Genomic DNA, 21,492 nt, shown 5'->3' with positions numbered 1-21,492 from the left:
GGAGGGTAATATTATTAAGAGAATTTGGTAGCACAGTGTATTGAAGGCATATAACATACCTGTTTACATTTTAACTTACACATTAATTGATACTAAGGCTATATCCAGGAGTTATGATTGGTACGGAAAGAAAAGGCAGTTGTGGGTGAGAAGACACTGACTGTTATGAACAAAAAGTGGCTTTCACTGTATGTGGAAGAAGAAAAAAAGTATAGACCTTGATCCACCCTGCATAAGAATGCAGAAAACAAATAAGAGCGTATGAGGAACTAATTTTTTTTTATGCGTTCAGTATTTCAGTGAATTTAATTACATATTTACGAGCAAGTTATTATCTTATGACTGACGACTTATCTCCATTGAAAAATGAATGATGACTTTTAATTTTTAATACCCCGCCATTAGGTTAATAGTACTCGTCGTAGACACAATGAACCTGCCACCATAAAAAAAAAATAGATATAGCATGATAGTATTGTTCAAGCCACCGAAAAGAGTGTATAAAATAGGTAAAATGTCTTGTTTGGATTAGGAGGGTATAACGAGACCATAGTAATAAATCGTTTAGTTTTTTTTTTCTGTGCAGCTGCGTCGACTGTCAGAATAATCTTCAAAAATATATATTGCACCTGGAACGAAATTAAATCTACATACGATAAATGGAGAAAAAACGGGATTATACAAATGGGTAGATTAGGGAAATACAGGGTTTCTTTGTCCCTGTTTTACGTTTTGTAATGTTCAGACCGAGTCTTGGTTTCTCACTTCAACTGTCTTGTTTGTTACTTTTTTCTTTCTTCGAATTACCTTCTGATAAGTGCATATTATTTTCCTTGTACTCATAGACCCTACACACTTCTGAAATATGTCACGATCAATGGCAATCATGATCTGGAGGAATCCAGGGTTTAATCAACTTTGAGAATTTACTACAAAATGAGGTAATATAAACATAAAAATGACAAAAGGGAGTAAAACTGATACACACGTAATAAGTATAACAATTCTTTATATCAAACATCATTTATAAACACGACTGGAAAATATTTACCTCCATGAGAAATACCTATCGAGCTACAACGAACGCAATCTGTAAAACAGCAACACTCGAGCCAACGAAGGTTTCATCTACCCACATATACTTTAGGAGCAAACTTGCTGGAGGGCAACAAGACAGGGAGCTATTCAGAATGAGTAACAAGTCAGGTAAAAGGCTTGTAAAGCCGAGAAGACAAAAGAGGCTTTTGCTCTTGGATATCTGAATGAGTGATTTCTTTTTTAGGACTTGTCAGAAACGAATTCAGGGCGAACAAGATTTTTTGTTTCTGTTGCAGCACATTGGGAAAACTTAAACTATTTACTAATCCATATGCAATTGCCAAAGCTTATTAGTAGTATTAATTTCTTGGTTACCCCATTCGTACTTTGTGGGGGGTAACTTGCCACAGTCACAGAATTTGGCATTGTAAAAGATGCTGAGTCGGTTGGGGGGCTTTAGATGGGGGTTGCGTCAGCGTGTATCAATTCTTTGGTTTTACATATGTATGTATATATATATATATATGTATATATATATGTATATATAATATATATATATATAATATATTTTATATATATATATATATATATATAATATACACAGTGACACATATACACAATTTAATTTTATCACATCTGACTGCAGATGAAGTAATATGATTATATGAGGAGTTTGTGTTGAACTTACATAGAAACTATGAACATGTAGTGTAGATGACTTCACTAGGTATTTTATGGTAGAGTAGCACTGCTAGCTTGATGGTATTACATTGCTATATTAACTAAGCCTAAGGCCTTCATATAATGAACAGGATGACACATTATTACAAATAAATGTTGCAGACATCACATATATGTTTAATCCGAATATACTTATAATTTATTAGTTTACCCTGAATATAAGGGGTCTCGCTAATTGCCTAACAAAACCGATAAAAGCTGAACATACCAACAAAACCCAAAACACGGATGGTTTTTGCTCAAATGCACACCTATATATATATATGGTTGCATTATTTGAACTTTTCTTTAAAATGTGTGATTTCCATGTAATATGATCAAAGATAAGTTATGTTTTTATCCTCTGCAAAATTACCGAACATAGCTACGATTCGACCCAGCCCGCTGTCTATGATCACTGGTGGTATGGATCAAACTACACTCTTTTAAGTTTCTTACTATTGTGATATTAGTGTAATAGACTGCATATAGTTGAATTATTTCAACTATTTTATTTAAAATGTGTTACGTTATACTGCAGAGGCTAAAACATAACTTCTCTTTGGTCAGATTACATGAAAATCACACATTTTAAAGAAAATAGTTGAAATAATTCAACTATATGCAGTCTATTACACTAATAACACAACAGTAAGAAACTTAAAAGAGTGTAGTTTGATCCATACCACCAGTGATCATAGACGGCAGGCTGGACGAATCGTAGCTGTGTTCGGTAATTTTGCAGAGGATAAAAACGTAACTTCTCTTTGATCATATTACATGAAAATCACACATTTTAAAGAAAATAGTTCAAATAATACATACATACATATACCAAGGCTTTTTCCCCCTTACAAGGGGGGTAGCCAAAAAGAAAAAGGCATAAAATCATTCCCACCCGTTCCATCCCTGAATACCCACCCACCCTCACTCTTATCTTAGCACCTCCTGGATGACGGGTCATCCCTGCACCTTGTTCACTGCCTTGGGTCAGAAGCAGTGTCGCAAGACACAGCACATCCACAGCAAGGCCGCTTCATTAAATCGGCGACCCCTCCTCTCCGTCCCCCCATTGCATAAAATGAGAGGACGGGGAGAAATCCCTTCGGGCTGCGTCAAATTTTGCTCACACATACTACCTCACCCCCCATCCACCTGCCCATTCCACCTCATGCAATCACATCATCCATATACAACCATTCTATGTTCACCCCTGTCTTCTGTCCTCTCCCGTCCTTCCTCAACAGACATTCCCCTCTTCCCCAAAGCCCCCTTCACCCCATCCATCCACCTCATCCTAGGACGTCCCCTCATGTTCACTCCCTCCACATCTGCCTTCCACACCTCTTTTACTAGTCTTTCTTCACTCATTTTTTCCATGTGTCCAAACCATCCTAATATTCTTTCATCAACCCTATCTCCCAGCTCCTTTTCCACCCCTGTTCTCCTCCTCACCTCATTTCTCACTATCTAGCCTAGTAACCACCATCATACTTCTCAGACACCTCATCTCAAACACATTCAAACTCCTTCTCTCTTCTTCTCTTATGTTCCATGTTTCTGCCCCATACAGTGCTGTTGGCACAATCACTCCTTCATACAGTCTCCTCTTAGCATCCATTCCCAAATGTCTATTCCTCATTACACTCTTTAATCCACCAAGGCATTTACTCGCTTCTCCCAATCTACATTCTCAAATAATGCAACCATATATATATAGAAGTGTGCATTTGAGCAAAAACCGTCCTTGTTTGGGTTTTGTTGGTATGTTTGGCTTTTATCGGTTTTGTTCGGTTTGTTCAGCAATTAGTGAGACCGAATATAAGCTTCTTGCCTATATGTTCTGTGCCCACACAAAGAGGGTGAAAGTGAGGAAGATGGAAATTATGAAAATTTTCAAGTATAAGACATTTCCTAGTATAGTACAGGTTAGGTTAGAATAGATTATTACCTCTGAAAAATGAATATTTCTCATTTTCATTACTTCTTTTTAATGACATTACTACACTCTCCATAGTTATCAGTTTTTATTTTCAAAAGTCAATATTGCTTTAATTAGTTTGTAATAATTTTGTGTAGAGAAATATTCCCTTACTCCTTAGAAAATAAGATTAAATAAGAGCATCATATATAATTTGTGGGTATGGTTACCACCCAGAACACAATATTTGCTGAAATAGATGGGCTACTTCCTATAGTGTCTTCATTGCAAAGGAAAGGTACTGTTTTGGTATGAGATCTCAAAGTTGTGCTTTTGTTTTTGTATGTGATCTCACCTGATAGTAGCGATCTATATTCGTCATATCTTTTTTGCTGTTTTTTTATGCGATCTCATTTATGGTGTGATCTAAAAAATTAGGATTTTGCTTTCATATGTACTCGCAATATTTTTAAAATAGGTAAAAAATATAACCTAACCTAAAAAATAAGCAAGAAATGCTTGTTGTGTTAGGTTTGGTTAGGTTAGATTAGATTAGATTGGTTAGGTTAGATTAGATTAGGTTGGTTAGGTTAGATTAGATTAGATTAGGGTGGTTGGTTAGGATCACATACCAAAGCAAAATCCTGATTTTTGAGATCATGCCATAAATGAGATCGCATACCAAAACAGCACCAAAGGAAAAAACCTCCAGGATTCCAGTACCTATTTGAACCTATATGTTGAGTGATGTATTGCCTGATATTGGACAGAATACACTGGGGTTTCACAGTCCAACAGGGTTAGGGTGGTTTTCAATTCGTCAAAATGTAAATCGCCTCCATCTTAGACAAATTAAGAAATTTGTTTTATTTTATTGATTTTTTTTAGATTTTTTTTGCAGTTTGAATATGAAATTTCTGAATAGGTGTTGATTTGAGGTTTATGTGTAGGTTTTTAAGGTCAAGTAAGTGAGTTGTGGAAACATGGGCTGTCGAATTGTCCCCAGTTTACGTTAATATATACAGTTTACCATTGAAGTTCCAGGCCCCGCTCCACTAGCTATGCCATGCTCCACTGGGCTATCATAGATGTAGTATCAACACTAATAATTATCCTTGATGCACATATCAATAACATCATATACTTTCTTGAATCTGTGGGTCTTCAGTGTTTTCTTAAAGGTTATCGGGGTATCCGTTCTTGACATTTCCAGGTAGCTCATTATATAATTGTGGAGCAATCTTTTCAGTAAATTCCTTAATATCTAGGTTTATTAAATAGCACTGATTGATGTGTCAGGACACAAATTTTGTAGATCATGCATGGTTTGATTGGCAGCCAATGCCAAGTCAATGAGTATTGGTGTTGTTCTTTCATGGGGAGGCTGGCCTTGTGAGTCTAGCAGCTCTGTTCATAACTATTTGTAGCTTCTTCAATAGGTAATTAGGAAGCCCATAATAAAGCAAATTACAATAGTCCACTTTACTAATTACATGATTGTGAACAAGCATTTTCACTGTATTTTCATCCAAATATTTCTTGAGAAATGAAATATTCCATAGATGATATCCTATTGTTCATACCACTTGATTGATTTGATCTTTGAAAGATAGCGATTGAATGTGTATTGTTTACATAGCAATGATGATAATCATGTTAGTATTGATACTTGGGTCATAATTTACCCCTTTTTAATGCACATATTCGAGAACAATGGTTTGATGTAATATTTTTATATTTCGTCTGCAATAACTAGTGCTTCTCTCCCTGGGAACTGTCAAAACCATCCTACCAAAGAGGCAGTCATGGATGTGATAAAAGAAAGATTTAAGGAGGGTAGCGGAAGGGATAGGTAGACATTGAGTAATTGGTATTCTTTTATAAGTGGAGGTTAGCCTCCAGATATAAAATGATACTGTGGACTGTAATGTCACTAAAGTTTTTAAGGCATTGATTGTAAAGAAAATGTGTATTGAGTGTCCTTCATAGGTGTGGGTTTAGAGTATGTCATGAAAACTGTCATAGTTATTGAATTTGATTCATTGGATTGGATTGTTATATTTTGTATAGGTAGAAGAGTTTATATTTGGACAATGCTATTTTTAATTTAGACTGGTTTTGTGCTTTTGCAATGACATTTTATAGCCTGTTGGTTAGTCTTAGGTAGTTGCCTCTTTTTGTTTAACTGTGAAAGGGTGGTGAATGGGAGAGGAATGGGTGGGAGTAGGTGTGTGACTGACTTGGCTATTTTCCTTAGGCCACATAAAAGTTATTGGCTATTGTCCCTGCCTGGCCCAAGAAAATGGCCAGATCCTATTTATTTATTTATTTATTTATTAAAAAAAACAAAAAAAAACAAGCTGATCAGACCTTTCAGTTTCAAGGCTTCTGATGCCTTGGTACCATTTGGTGCGGTGTATTAATGGCTGACCTGGTGAAAGTGCCAGTGTGTTTAGTTTATGGCATTTTTATGAGTTTTATAGTAGCTAGCATAGTGCAAGAGAGCAGTTCTACCCTTGTAAACTCCTGATATGGACTGAGCATTGCCAACAACACATTTATTTCTGAATTCTATGCAGAATTCTCTGATGGAAAGTTTGACAATGAGCCGCTACAGGAGTCATACAGGCATTCATTTGTCAAAGTTCTAGCTGGTGAGTTTACATGTTTCATCCACATATTTTGACAAATGAATATATATATTAAGACATTCTGACAGGTTGACATTAGTGGAGTAGGAAACACAGGAATCTTAGTCTTGAGTTTATTCCTGACTAGTTTCACAGGTAAATGAGCTGTGGGCATTTATACGAGGTGGACCTCACCTCTCCGTGTTACCATAGTTGGCGACAAATGTGAACATTACATATTCATTGTAACAAATAATAAGCAAATTTAATATTAATGATAATGCTAGCAATAAGAATAGTGGTGAAAATGATAACATTAATAATAACAATGAAAAATAGTAATTATAACAGTAATAATAATAACAATAATAATAATATTGAAAATAAATAATGATTAATAATAATAATAATATAACAAATAATAATAAAAAGAATAATAATAATGTAATAATGATAATGAAAATATTAAGTGGTGAAGGAACAAAGTAGAAATAATGAAGGATACTTGATTTGGTAGCATGTGGAATAAAATATGGTAGCATAGTATAAGAAGAATCGTCAAAGTAAAAGGAAGAAAGCTGAAAAGGGTAGGCAGAAGCGGTGAGAAAAAGGTATCTACTTAGAGTCTGGGGGGGGTTGTCTGGGAAGCCATTCTTGGAGGGCAAGTGTGGTAGTGGATTTTGTCCATTTCAAGTCACCAGTTCTCTTGTTTGTGTTTTTGTAGTTGGTAATGTAAAGAGATTCAATTTTTTCTGTTGTTTCTTGTGTAATCCTTTGGCTAGAATGGTGGATCCTTCCCAGTTTGGTAGGTGTCTACGTGGTTAACTAGAGCATTTGTTTCTCAGTGGTGTCTAATGTCTGCTTTGTGTTCCTTGAGTCTGTTGTTAAGTCCTCTGTACGTCTCTCTGTAGTATGCACTGTCACATCCATTACAGGGAATTTTGTATACGATGCTATTGTCACGGTTCGTCTTGGTTTTGTTTGTGATCAAGTGTCCTATTTTCTTCCCTGTGTCATTTACTATGATAAGTCCTGTCTGTCTTAGTGTTTTGGAAAGCATGTGAGAGAGGTCAGAGTTAGGAACCACAAGGTATTGTAGATCTGTCCTCTCTTCATTTTCTTTTCTCTGTCTGATTTTAATGGCTTTCCATAGTGAGTTCCTAGCATCCCCTCTGGGTACCTTAGGTTCCTGAATGCAGCGGTTATGTATTTGATTTCTTCCTGTAAATACTCCTTGCTGCAGGTTCTAAGAGCCCTAAGATAAAAACCAATGATAACTCCTGATTTGGTCTTTTTCATCATGTGCGCTAAAATAGTGGATGAAGTCGTCCTTGTTTGTCGGTTTGCAGTATACTACCTCGAACCTAGTGCTGTCGTCCGATCTGATGATGACAGTGTCTAGGAAAGGTAGGAAACCACTGGTTTCTTCCTCTACTGTGAATTTAATTGTGTTCTCTGTCATTCAGTTGTTCTAGTAGGTTTCTTGTGTTGGTTGTTTTGTGTGTAATGAAGAGGATGTCATCAACATAACGGTCCCACTTGGAGTTATCTGGGATGAAATGTAGAAAATGTTGGAAAGGGAATATTTTCTACATATCATCCCAGATAACTCGAAGCGATACCGTTATGTTGACAACATCCACTTCATTACACGCAAAACAGCCAATACAAGAAACCTACTGAAACAACTTAATGATGTAAACAACAGAATTAAATTCATAGTAGAGGAATAAACCAATGGTTTCCTACCTTTCTTAGACACTGCCATCATCAGATTGGATGACAGCGCTAGGTTCAAGGTAGTATACTGCAAACCAACAAACAAGGACGACTTCATCCACTATTTTAGCGCACATGACATAAAGACCAAATCATGAGTTATCATTGGGTTTTATCTTGGGGCTTTTAGAATATGCAGCAAGGAGTATTTACAGGAAGAAATTAAATACATAACCACTGCATTCAGGAACCTAAGGTACCCAGAGGGCATGCTAGGGACATCACTACGGAAAGCCATTAAAATCAGACAGAGGAAAGAAAATGAAGAGAGGACAGATTTACAATACCTTGTGGTTCCTAACTCTGACCTCTCTCACATGCTTTCCAAAATGCTGAGACAGACAGGACTTATCATAGTAAATGACACAGGGAAGAAAATAGGACACTTGATCACAAACAAAACCAAGATAAACTGTGACAATAGCATCGTATACAAAATTCTCTGTAATGGATGTGACAGTGCATACTACGGAGAGACATACTGAGGACTTAACAACAGACTCGGGGAACACAAAGCAGACATTAGACACCATTGAGAAACAAACGCTCTAGTTAACCACATAGACACAAAGGGACATTACCAAACTGGGAGGGATCCACCATTCTAGCCAAAGGACTACACAAGAAACAATGAAAAATAATTGAATCTCTTTACATTGCCAACTACAAAAACACAAACGAGAACTGGTGACTTGAAATGGACGAAATCCACTGCAACTCTAAGAAAATACCTTTTTCTCACCATGCTAGAATTATCATTATTACATTTGCTTATTATTTGTAACAATGAATATGTAATGTTCACACTTGTTGCCAACTATGGTAACACAGAGGTAGTGAGGTCCACCTCATGTGTAAAATGTCCACAGCTCGTTTGTACACCATTCCTTTGAAAAGGCATGCCTGCAAAACTAGTCGGGAATAAACTCAAGACTCCTGTGTTTCCTACTTCATTTATGTCATATATATATGTATATGTATATATATGTATATATATATATATATGTATATGTATGCTAATAAGAACACGGGTACGTGTGTTCACTTATGCAAAGTAGACCACTTGGAAAAAGAAACTAATGAAGCAGAGCGCTTTCGTATATTACATCTTCAGTACTTTTTGCACTGAAGATGTAATATACGAAAGCACTGCTTCGTTAGTTTCTTCTTCCAAGTGGTCTACTTTGCATATATATATATATATATATATGTATATATATATATATGTATGTATGTATACTATATCCCTCACGACCCACCTCCCAGAAGTAGAGATGATTTTTTTTTTTTTTTTTTAATAATAATAATAATGCGGCCTTATAAAGAGGAAGAGGCCCTCGAGCCCTTGGTATATAGATGTTGATTATCAGTCTGGGTGGGTCATACGAAGATTTGGTTAATTTTTGCCAGAATCATAGATAATATTGTCACCATGGCAGGTTCTGAACAACAGAAACATGAAAACTATGCCATTCTTTTGTCCTATTCAGTGGAATGTTTATGTTATGTTAAGAGCTATTGGGCAATGTAAATTTCATGTTATGTATTTGTGCTTTTTATTTTTATTTATTTTATTTTTTTTTAACATTCCATTAGCTATGTTGGATTAGTATCTGTATTGGAGAAGAGATATAAATTTTTGGAATTCCAAGCCAATATTTACCATTACCTATCCTATCAACATAACTTTAACCTAACCTAATCAAGTAAATACTGACAGGCCTTTTTTTCGCCCCCTGAATGTGTGAAAATGAGTTATACCACCAGTGTGCTATTCATTTGTTTTCCACTGATTATCTCTAGTAAAGTTGTTTTGCCTCATAAATTTGGTTTTGATCTTCACCAGTTTACCCCTTTTCATAGTAATTCTGCACAGTAAACTTCAGATATACTTCATTACTGTACCACTAACTTGAAATTCAGCAAAAAGTTGTTTTAGTTTAAATGGTAAGATTTTCTTGGCAAGAAATGGCAATCAATAAGATGGTGTAAGTACTTGAATACGCAAGAGTAAATTTTAGCACACAATTTACCAGTGGTGTGTAGATGTGGACTAGTGTCTTCTTTCTCCAGTTCGATAAGAAGTATAGAGTATTACAACATTAGTGAAACTTAGTGATGGTCAGTGCTGGATATGCTTTAGTTACATTGGGATCTGTAGTTTAACTTAATTTATTCTGGAGCTTCTTTCACTAATTGAAATGATTGTAAGAAATTTTTGGTCCACAGTTAGGTGTTAACCAGAAAATGTTATACATGATTATAGAAAATAAAGAAAATCTGTATAATTTTTCATTTGAAAATTTGAACAAAATTCACAGCTCACACACAAAACAAGTACAACAAAGTTATTGGTTGGGATACTCCCATGCATGTGTAGTCTGGTTGCACTTTGTTTTTATTTCAGCTTGTATGGCAATTTAATACCCTTCAGAAAAAAACTGTATTTAATTTGTTCATATATATATATATATATATATATATATATATATGGGAGTTATTAGGCTTAGAATTGCCAAAAGTTACTAAAAAGCATTGGACAATAACTATTTTGGAGAAATTGGACAAGATTAGCTGTGGCAATTAGTATGAATTCTATTCAAAGTACAGTATTAGTTTCAATTGCAGATTAAGGTTGAACATTGAGAATTCAATAAATGTGATGTATTTTGCTCATTGGCTGTTGTTCACTTTCTTTTAAGTGGTGTGTTCTCTGTATCTAATTAGGTTGATGCATTTAGTTTCACATTTCCGTTTTCTCCTATCACTGTCAGTCTCCTTAACTGTTTCACTACATTTCACAACTGGTTCTATTCAAGCTGCTGCCAGTTGATTTCATTCAGCTGTGGGAAAACCTCTACAGTGAAAGGGTTAATTTCCTACGGTCTTTGAAATCATAATTTCTCGGCACCTTAACGACGTTCAATAGTTTGCTTACTACTTAAGCATATTTTGAAATGTTGTACTCTGTCCAAGTCTCACACCCTTCTCTGTCTCACCGTCGCCAGTGTTTAACATTCCCAGACACAGTGAGGGACAGTGGGGCTGTCAAACGGGCGGTTGATGATGGCGGCAGCAGCGATGAGGAACCCAAGAAGAAAATCAGTTTTGGTCTGGGGAAAGCCAACAGCACGAGAGGACCCATAAATTTGGCAGCAGACAACAAACCAGCAGCAAAGGGTATTGCCATCAAACTGGGTGCTCCTAAGCAGGTAGGTTTTGGGTTGAGTTGATGTTTTTATACTTGGAAATATGATGTGGTGGGGAAGGGATGACCCTTTATCCATGAGGTGCTGAGATGCAAGGAATGTTGAAAAAGTTTTATTTGCATTGTGTGGATGGGGTTTAATTTTACCCATGAGGGAAGAGTGTCTTTGGTATATATACAGCGTGTATATGAACTTTGCCTTCAGTTTTTGTATGTTGCCCTCCAGATAATTGGTCCTGCAGAGAAATCACTCCCAAAGGGGATAAAAAATTAGGATGACTTCAGCTTACAATTGAACACTAAAGCCATACCAACACATAACAGGTTCAGCCAAAGAATCAAACTGTCCTTGATGGAATCCTCAGACATCTTGTCCTACACTCCCCCACCCTATCCTTGTCCAGAGAATAATAATATTCAACCTTCATTAATGAAGATGACCATGACTTTTGCTTTAGAATTAGGGTCTGTGACTGGATCTGGAGGTGGCTGATGAGACCAATCTGGGCACAGAACGCTCAGCTACATGTGGCACATACAGTTAGCGTGGACTGTTTTGCAAATTTTTTGAGTATGCATAATGGTCCGCGTTTTTGGGACACGTGATATCTTGTTCACAAAAACCATGCAGGAGAAAGTGACTAACTGGCAACCTTCAGCCCTCCACCCACGTAATAGCCACATTTTCCTCACAGTGTTCATTGACTTGGGGTGTGTCCTGCCCTTTGCATGATACCTGGAAATTGTGCAGTGCATGATAACATTGTGAAAGTGATTGAACTACACAGAGTGGGAAGGAATAATTGAGAAATAGCCAAAGCAACAGGTGGGACAAAGTGTACTGTGACCTGACTCCTAACAAAATGGTGTGCAGGTAGAGAGGAGGATAATATGTTCCTCCACAAACATGCTGGGGGCAAGGCCCTGAAGCTTACCCCAAAGGTGTTAGGGCTTGTAAAACGTCAGTTGGACCTTAACCCTTCTACAACTGCAAAGGAGTTGAGGGGAAAAAAGAAGTCTAAGCTTCTCGGTGACGTCTCCATCAGGACAATTTAGGAAAATATTCAGCAGTTAAATTACACGAAAGTGAAAGCATGTGTGAAGCCCCTTGTCACTGCAAAACAAAGGCGCCACTGTGTCCAATTTGCCAAGGATCGTAAAGACTGGGACCTTGTTCAGTGGCATAAGGTCCTTTGGACCTGCAAAGCAACCTTTTGTATAAGTGAGATCAAGGGAATGAAGGTGTGGAAGTCTCCTACCACATTAGTGACAGTGACGAGTGTTAAGCATCCACCCTATCTCATGGTGTAGGGTGCCCTTGGTTATGGTGGTTTGGAGAACTTTGTAATACTCCCTAAGGGCCAGACTGTCAACTCTGAGCACTATGTTAACCTTTTGCAGGAGAATTTAGGGGAGTGTTTCGCAAAAACTGGGTGTGAGGTCCTTGAACAGGACGGCACCCCTTGCTACACCTCCAGGATGGCCAGAAAGTGGCTCACTGGTAGGTCAACTACATAGAGGATTGGCGTGGTCAATCACCTGACATTTCCCCCATAGGAAACTTATGGGGCACCATATGAACATAAGGATGAAGGAGACTGTAAGAGGCCATAAGGCCTACACTAGGCAGCTCCGTATCCATCTAATATCACCTTCGTCAGGAGGAAACTTCTACAATTCCCAAGCTTGAGATCGCCATCCAGGTGTGGGAGGAAATTCCTGTTTCCCACTGTCAGAATTTGGTCAATTCTGCCCCTAAGAGACTCCTGCAGGTCATCAAGGCCAAGGGTTTTCCCATCGGGAAGTAGCATTGATAGCAGAAGTATTTATTTTTTTGTATTTTTGAAAATTATTTGATAATTTTTTTTTGCATATTTCCTGAGTATGCAATACGATCTGTGCTGACTATACATGGGTGGGTGCTGCAGTGGAAGTTGAGGTGGCTTGAGCCTTTCATGCAGTGCATTTCCTCAGAGCTTCAGCAGCATGTCAGGTCTCTCATGCATAGGTGCCAGTGGTGATCTTGCTTCATCAAGCTGGATGATCCTGGGTAAGGGATTCTCATGTGTTGACGTGCACCAACACAGACAATATATTGCTCCCTTATTGTGGCCCAGTATGGTGTCTGTTGCTGATTACCTTGGGGTCTATGGGCCTCATGCAAGGGATTTTTAGGGCATTGGATTGTTCAGTTGATGAAAATGTCAAGCATGACAGTGCCCCCCAAGAATAGAAACACAGGTTATCATTTATGAATTACTTCTTCCTCTATACCTTGTGGTAGGGGACAAGAGTATTTCCTTGAATATTATAAAAGGCTTGTATGTCTTTCAGCCTACATATCAAAGACCTGTCAGCAAAAATCACCAAGGAAATTAACCTATTTAGAACCACCACAAGCATTGGTTTTGGACAGCAGAATGAAACCAATAACTCATAAGTATTTCATAAGAACCACCCTGTACATCTCCACAACAAGCCCCACATAGGCCCCAAACCTCAATAAGACACACCACAATACCCTACAGACTATACGGATTGTGGTACTCCCCAAGGTAGTCGTAGCTCCTCTTGGGGATCTGTGCCACCTGCGTAGAGCTGATGGCCAGGGGTGGTTGCTGCCGTTTGGCCCCCAACTCTTGGGGTTGGGGGGTGGTCCCACGACGTAGACGCTGCAGCACAAAATTGGCAAAACTTTATCAATACACTTGATCACAAAACAAACACCAGCAAATTGTACAAAACACTCAACAGCATTACACTATCCAACAGTAACACTACACGCTCTCACACAGCAATAATCACAACAACAGATAATCTACCCTCAAACAGACAACAAGCAAACGCACTCATACGTCATTTTGCACAGACAAGCCATCTCACTTCTCACCCTGACGACCGACGCACCATTCGACGTAAGAAAGACTTTCCCACAGACTCAGACTATACACCCTTCATAGGCAGTCAGACAAAACTCATAATACATAGTCTCAAGCACTCATCTGCCTGTGGCCCTGATAACATAAGCAACATCCACCTAAAACTCATTGGACCACAAGGTATACACGCACTCACAAACATTGCAAACTACAGCTATTCACACAACACTATACCCGACATCTGAAAGCATGGTAAAATAATCACCATTCCAAAACCAAACAAAGACCCAACAATCCCAACATCGCCTCGCCCAATCACACTTCTCTGCACCCCCTCTAAAGTCATTGAACGCCTAATACTTACACTTGTCACACCACATATTCCCCTTGCTGACTCACAACACGGTTTTAGGCCACTACACTCCACAAACACACTTCTGACAAACCTCACACAAAGAATTTTAGATGGCATCAACTCAGATAGGCCCCACCAAAGAACACTTCTTATAACATTAGTAAAGCTTTTGATGCTATCCCCTGCCACAACCTAACAAATAAAATATATAACACAGACATGCACAATAACACCAAAAGATGGCTGGCCAATTATCTGGCAGGTAGGAATGCTTACGTGTCATATAATGGCCAATCATTGCACATCAGAAACATTAAGAACGGAGTACCACAGGGCTCAGTTCTATCCCCCACACTATTTAATCTATACATGCATGACTTACCCACGCCAGACACCTCAGAAATACAAATCTCTTCCTACGCAGACGACATAACAATCACATGCACACATCGTAACACAGACAAAGCTGCAGAAATAATGTAGCCATACCTTGACACACTCAACACATGGTTCATCACAAACAGAATCAAAATAGCTCCAACCAAATCTACAGCAACACTTCTCACCAACTGGACAAAAGAACACAAATACATACCTCATCTCTACATCAACAACACTCTAATACCACACACAAACACACCAAAAATTCTTGGTGTAACATACGATACATCCATGTCTTTCAAACAACACATCACAAACATAAAAAACAAATGCACACCTAGACTTAACGCACTTAAGTCAATCACTGGAACAACATTTGGACAAAACAAAGAAACTAATATAACAATATACAAACAATGCATACGCTCAGTGTTGAATTATGTGAGTCCTGCATGGGCTCCTAATCTCAGTGAGACACACCACAACACCCTTCAAATCATACAAAACAAAGCCCTAAAAACAATTACAGGCTGCACAAATACAACACCTACAGACCATTTACACCATGAAACAAAGTCCTCAAAGTCAAGGACCACCTCGACATGAGAGGCACACAAACACTTGCCGCAGCCACCACAAACACATCACACCCGCTACACTACATAGCAGAACACCCACACACACCAAGAAACATTAAAACAACACCCAAAGACCTTTATCACGCACAGATACTCTCTTCTCTTCCTCCACAACCACCAAATACCAGCCTCCGGAAACATATTCATAATCATATCACTCACCGCTCCATTAACACACTGAAAGACAACACACTGCTGCATGCCTGACCCCCTGATATCCACCCTTCTGAATCCTCTCTCCCACGAAAGGACAGAGTCCACTTGGCCAGACTGCGGTGCGGTCACCACCCAGCACTTCTAAGCTACCAGAAGAGGCTGGATGACCGCGTTGTGAACAGCTGCCCAGGATGTAACACTTCACCCCATACCATACAACACATAATGGAAGACTGCATTATACACAATCATGCACGCAAACAACACAACATACGCTCTATAAAGGATTTGTGGGAAAACCCAGTTTCGGCTATGGCATTCCTTGGGGAGACAGGACTGCTCGGACAGACAGTCTAGGGAATGACAACAACAACAACAACAGACTATACGGAACAAAACCCTAAATAAAATACACACCACAATACAGGCTGCACAAATACAACACCAACAGACCATTTACACCATGAAATAAAAGCCCTCAAAGTTAAGGTTCACCATGATATGAGAGGCCCACCCACTGCACTACATGGCAGAACACCCATAAATGCTAAGAAAATGAAAACAACAATCAAATATTGCACACAAATTCTCTCTTACTCTACAACTACCAGGCACTCGCCTCCAGAAACGTATCCATAATCAAATTGATTACTGCTTCATCAACAAACTGAAGGACAACACATTGCATCCCTGATATCCATCCCTCTGAATCCTCTCCCCCAAGTGAACAGTCCACCTGGCCAGGCTGAGGTGTAGCCATCATCCAGCCCAGAACTTTCAAGTAACCAGATGACCACATCACAGATAGGTGTCCAGGATGTAATACTTCATCCCCATACTATACAACACATTATAGAAGACTGCATTGTATGCAGTTATGTATGCCAACATTGCAACATGAACTCAATAGGGTTTGTGGGAAAACCCCATTCCAGCCATAGTGTTTCTCAGGGAGATGGGACTTCTCGGCTAGACAGTCCAGGGAACAATAACAGTGAGAAAGATGAACACAAAAAACTTACAAATGTAACAAATTGGAGCACTGAGGGTAATAACAAGATGCACCAAAAATCCCAGTTGCATACAGACCCCAAAATAGAACACCACATGAAAATTATGGAAATAGAAGTCCATGCCAGAACCCTAAATACCATGCACCCATCACACTATCTCAGAAGCACCACCAGCAGAATGGAGAGAGAGAGAAAAAAAAAAAAAAAAAAAAAAAAAAAAAAAAAAAAAAAAATATATATATATATATATATATATATATATATATAATATATATATACATATATATATAGATATATATATATATATATATACATACATTCTACTCAAACATAACCTACCATCTATTCCACACAAAAATGCATAGAAACTGATCACTAAGATGGGACCCCCCAAACTCTGTATTTCATCAACAAATCCCAGGCATAAGACCCACAGGAGAAAAGAAGGTTAGAAATAAAAAATTAAAACACATTGGCACAATTGTGCTCTGGACACCATCCATCATTGAGAAAGTATCAACAATTATCAACAAAGAATAAGCCTGGTCACAGATTCAAACTCCCCCAGATGCAACCACCACACAGAGGACACAAAACTTCCCATACAACAATGCACCACACTTACAATCCATTGACAGCAACACAACATATCTTCTGAGTGACTAGTGGACCTGCCCAGAGCTGTTTCTGGTTGCCTGAAGGGCAAATGTCTTCTGCAAGAGTGATCGATTATAAATAACTAGATGGGATGGAAAAAGGAAAGTAGGGATTCACTGTTCTTGTATTTCTTCCCATAGTCAGGGCAAAATGTATGGGTTGACAACCCCCCCCCCTCCTCTCTCTTTATATTATTTTATTCACATAACTATATCTCCTCCATTTGTATTGCATTTTCCAAATCACTTGGTTTCCAATGTCTTTCGATTCCATGCACAATACTTAAGAACGCAAAATGAAGTGGTTTCTTTCTTCTTTATAGAGTGCTCCACAACCATCAGCACCTACACTAAAGCCCAAGTCAGAGTCAGCAGCAGCGGCCTTCAACTCTGACGACGATGATGAGGAGGAAGAGATGCCACCAGAAGCCAAAATGAGAATGAGAAATATTGGCAGGTGCGTCAAAATACACAGGATGGTGTACTTGATTTTTGTGTTCTCTGCTTATGAGAAGTTGCTTAAAGTTTTGTATTTTGAATGTAGAGGCAACTGAGCACAAGCTAATATTGATTGGGTACTCCAACCCTCCTATGGATGTACTGTGTCTTGGTGCATTGATTTTGACCTGGGCACTAGGCAGGAGACAGGGATGAACCTTTATCCATGAGGAGCTAAGATAGAGGGGAAACAATAAGTGGGAATGGGTGTGTGCCTTGATTTGCTACCTCCCTTTTAAGGGGTAAGAAGCCCTTGGTATATAGATAGATATAGATAGTCCAGACTTCACACACTTATTTCTTGAAAGAAAATAAGGAGTTTAAAGGAATAGCTAGGTGGTATGTGTTGCTGATTTCAATTGTATTTCTTGCACTTTTTCACTTGTGGAAGGCTGAGGGATCAGTGACAACTAACTGCATTTGGTGGTCCTACAAAGTGGATAGCAAAACTGCTCATTTTCAAAACAAGTCAACCACCTCACCTCCATCACGAGGTGCAGCCCAGGGGGGCTGACATTTGATCAATGAACTGGTCCCAAGATATGTTTTAACTTAGATTGTATTTCTTACACTTTTTCACACATGAAAAGCTGACAACCAGCAACTATTCTCGTCTTCCTACCACTTTCAGCTGATGACATTGAAACTGTTCCACACTGATACAACACAGACAATATTCCAAAGTTTCTTCCCAGAAAAACTTGGGGTTGGGGGGTTGTCTGTCCAAGGACTGATGCCAGGCAACTGCTCCCCTTCTACTACTTCCAACTGGTGACATGGAAACAGCCCCACATTAATACAACACAAATAAGTCCTGAGATTTTTTCCCCAAAGCGATCTGTGAGAGGGCCCCAGGACTTGTCAACCACTGTGGCTTTTCCACATAAGCTTGAGGCAACAACCAATTAATATGTTGTTACCACAGGCTCTTGTTTAATTTGTGGTAATTTTATTTATTTATTTATTTACTTTTTTTTTTTACAGGGACACTCCAACATCTGCAGGGCCCAACAGTTTTGGCAAAACACGTATGGGCTTCTGTGATTCCAAGAAAATATATGAGAAGAAGCTGAAGGAAATTCAAGACAAACTAGCTGAAGATGATTAAAGGGTTTGGAAGATCAAAAGTAGTTGTATGATAGAATGACCACTAAAAGACTTCATTGTTACGGAGGCAAATTTTCATTAATCATTTTGGATAACTGCTATGAAATTTAATGTGATAATCAAATTATCCAGTACATGTCCATAGTAACTAGCAATAATTGTATTGCATTGTTGAATATTCTTGATGTACTATTTATGTAATGTTTGGAATCCATGCCAGGTTTTCTATTGATACAAAAGGGAAAAAAAAAAAAAAAAACAATGCCTTGGCTTAGAGAAGATAGATTTACTTACCTCCAAGGCTGTTCGTCAGTATTAGAGGTTTAGGCAGGCTGATTGCCTAATTGATAGAGACAGGGTCTGGCCGTAGCCTTATCATTATCGGCACCAAACCTGGATGTATGCAAAGCGGTATGAGAAACACCCCAATGTATGCAAAGCAGTATTTGAATTGACTTGTTGTTTATCAAGACAACAATGGGCCTCAAGATGTAATTAGTAGTACTTGGTTTGTCCAACGCTATTTAAGTAAAATTGATAGATGATCAGAGAAATATCGGAACTAATGATATACTCGCACAGCTTAATGGGGGGGGAAATTATAAAAGTTTTGTAGGTGAATGTTATGGATGTAGATTCAGGTCCCATACCTCATTTAGGGTTGTCATTGATTTGTTGATCAAGATTGTGATGAAGCTAATATTAAGGTTTTCAGCCGGAGGGGTGAATACTCCAACCTTGTGGAGCTGCATCCTTTGAGTTAATTGTTTTAGTCCACATCAAAATTAATCCTAGATGTTTTGACACGTTGTTGCAGTGAATATGGAGTGAAGTGTTTGCTGTGATGAGTGATGCATAGAGTATAAGCATTTCATAGTTTTCTTTATATGTGTTGATGCATACTGAATATGATTTTTGCTGAAAAATATAGGTAGGATGGAAAAGTGCCATGTAGTCGATACTTTTTCAGATTTATTGAGTATGTACACCAGTTGATTTCATAATGCAGAAATCTATGGGGGGTTAACAGATGTCACATGCAGTTTTGTTTAGTTGTCTGCTGATATGTTTTAATGCTGTAGATGAATGAAATGCATCCAAATTATAAGGATAACTGTCATGTTTTTTGTTTGTTTTGTTTTTTTATGGACTGCCTGCAGGCATTTAGCAACAGTATTTCTGCATAATCACATTGTTCTGATAGTTTCATCAGCATTATTATTAGTGTATGTTAAGCTTCCACTTCAGCATTGCTTATATTTCCCATGAGATTTACTTGACAAATGATTTTAAGTTTTAACTTTGCTTGACTCAGTTTGGGTTTAGATGGTAATCATTTGACAGTGGAGATACATCTCGGCCATAACTGAGACTGTCAATAGCCTTGTAAGACTGTGACAAGGGTGAATGTTCCTTGATTGAAGTGTGTGTTTATTGGTTGTAACTTTTTTCCCAGGATTTTACTTGTTTAAGTCACCACTTCCAACTAAAACACTGGATATTAATCAGTGGCATTATGAGAGCCCATTAGAATGAGAAATATATTGCTCAGAGTTCTACAAACACGATTGAAAGGTTGTCACTAGCCTTGTTCTTAGTGTTAGTTCATGGAATTCACATTAACAATGTCAAGTAGAATACTCGTTTTATTATATATTTTTTTAATATATAATTTTTGTCAATGGAAAACAACTGTGGACAAGTGAAAAACATGGTGACAATATTGGTGAAGAATGTAAAAGAAAATTCCTGCTCTGTTTAATCTGGAAGAATGAATTGTAAGGAGTACACATTGTTTCCACTACTGTTATACATCAAGGTCTCTTAATCCAACACTTGCCAACAACTTGTGCAAACATTTGGCCCCAGGACATGAACCCACTTTGGGAATTGGTCCAGGACATTAAACATCACCAATTCCCTAAATGGGTTTATATCCTGGGTCCAAATATCCTTGCTTGTGACAGTTGGTGAGTGTTGGATTAAGAGACAGAGTTGTACTTTGTCATCTGCACACAAGAATAAACATGCTACAGCCACCACATTTACCCAAGTTATGCATGTGTACCAAAATGAAGACAAACCTCAAACACTAAACACGTGTCCCTTAGCAAAAGAACACTATCCCATATATACCCACTTCCAGTTAGCAAAACAAACACACCTTTAGTGTTGTGCTTTGGTCCATAAAGATACAACTGCTGGCAATAACATCACTACATACATGCATACATGCACGAGGTAGTCAGGAAAGTACAGTGGTGTCCCCAAACTCGGACAACTTGGAATTCAAATGTAAAGTTGAAAATTTTACCTCAAAGCACTAGCTAGTTTTCAAACTTTGTTTAAATTCTCGAATTTTCCAGACATTTCTTGCATTCTTGTATGGGTTTATTTCTACATTGTTCCTCCACTCACACTTTCTAAGTTTTTATTTTCATTCTTGAAGTGGTAGTGAAAGCATCAGTGACTCGTTTTATTTTCTTGGAATCTTTATTATTGTTTTGGAATTT

General features: G+C 38.1%; 1 protein-coding gene across 2 annotated transcripts; it reads left to right on the top strand.

Moving 5' to 3' along the window:
* Positions 1-1,046: 1,046 nt before the first annotated feature.
* On the top strand, positions 1,047-19,241 carry LOC143038588 (PEST proteolytic signal-containing nuclear protein-like). Of its 2 annotated transcripts, XM_076207992.1 has the most exons (5): positions 1,047-1,206; positions 6,259-6,333; positions 11,113-11,300; positions 17,698-17,831; positions 18,857-19,241. In XM_076207992.1, exons 1-5 carry the CDS (start codon positions 1,056-1,058, stop codon positions 18,978-18,980), a joined length of 672 nt encoding a protein of 223 aa, XP_076064107.1. In that variant the 5' UTR covers positions 1,047-1,055; the 3' UTR covers positions 18,981-19,241. The 2 variants fall into 2 exon arrangements, with proteins under 2 accessions (XP_076064107.1, XP_076064108.1); XM_076207993.1 differs by lacking the exon at positions 6,259-6,333.
* The last annotated feature ends 2,251 nt before the right edge of the window (positions 19,242-21,492 follow it).

Source organism: Oratosquilla oratoria, chromosome 24, assembly GCF_046742065.1.
Source record: "Oratosquilla oratoria isolate Oo_2021 chromosome 24, ASM4674206v1, whole genome shotgun sequence".
NCBI lineage: Eukaryota > Metazoa > Arthropoda > Malacostraca > Stomatopoda > Squillidae > Oratosquilla > Oratosquilla oratoria.
Note: the sequence above shows the minus strand (reverse complement) of the source record. Positions and strands in the feature narration are given on the sequence as shown.

What these genes read in the sequence shown, in the direction of transcription:
- LOC143038588 (XM_076207992.1), top strand. Translation starts at nt 1,056, where the DNA reads ATGAGAAATACCTATCGAGCTACAACGAACGCAATCTGTAAAACAGCA. An exon ending in AACTGGGTGCTCCTAAGCAG is followed by an intron (nt 11,301 to 17,697) that starts GTAGGTTTTGGG and finishes TCTTCTTTATAG; the next exon opens with AGTGCTCCACAACCATCAGC. An exon ending in AGAATGAGAAATATTGGCAG is followed by an intron (nt 17,832 to 18,856) that starts GTGCGTCAAAAT and finishes TTTTTTTTACAG; the next exon opens with GGACACTCCAACATCTGCAG.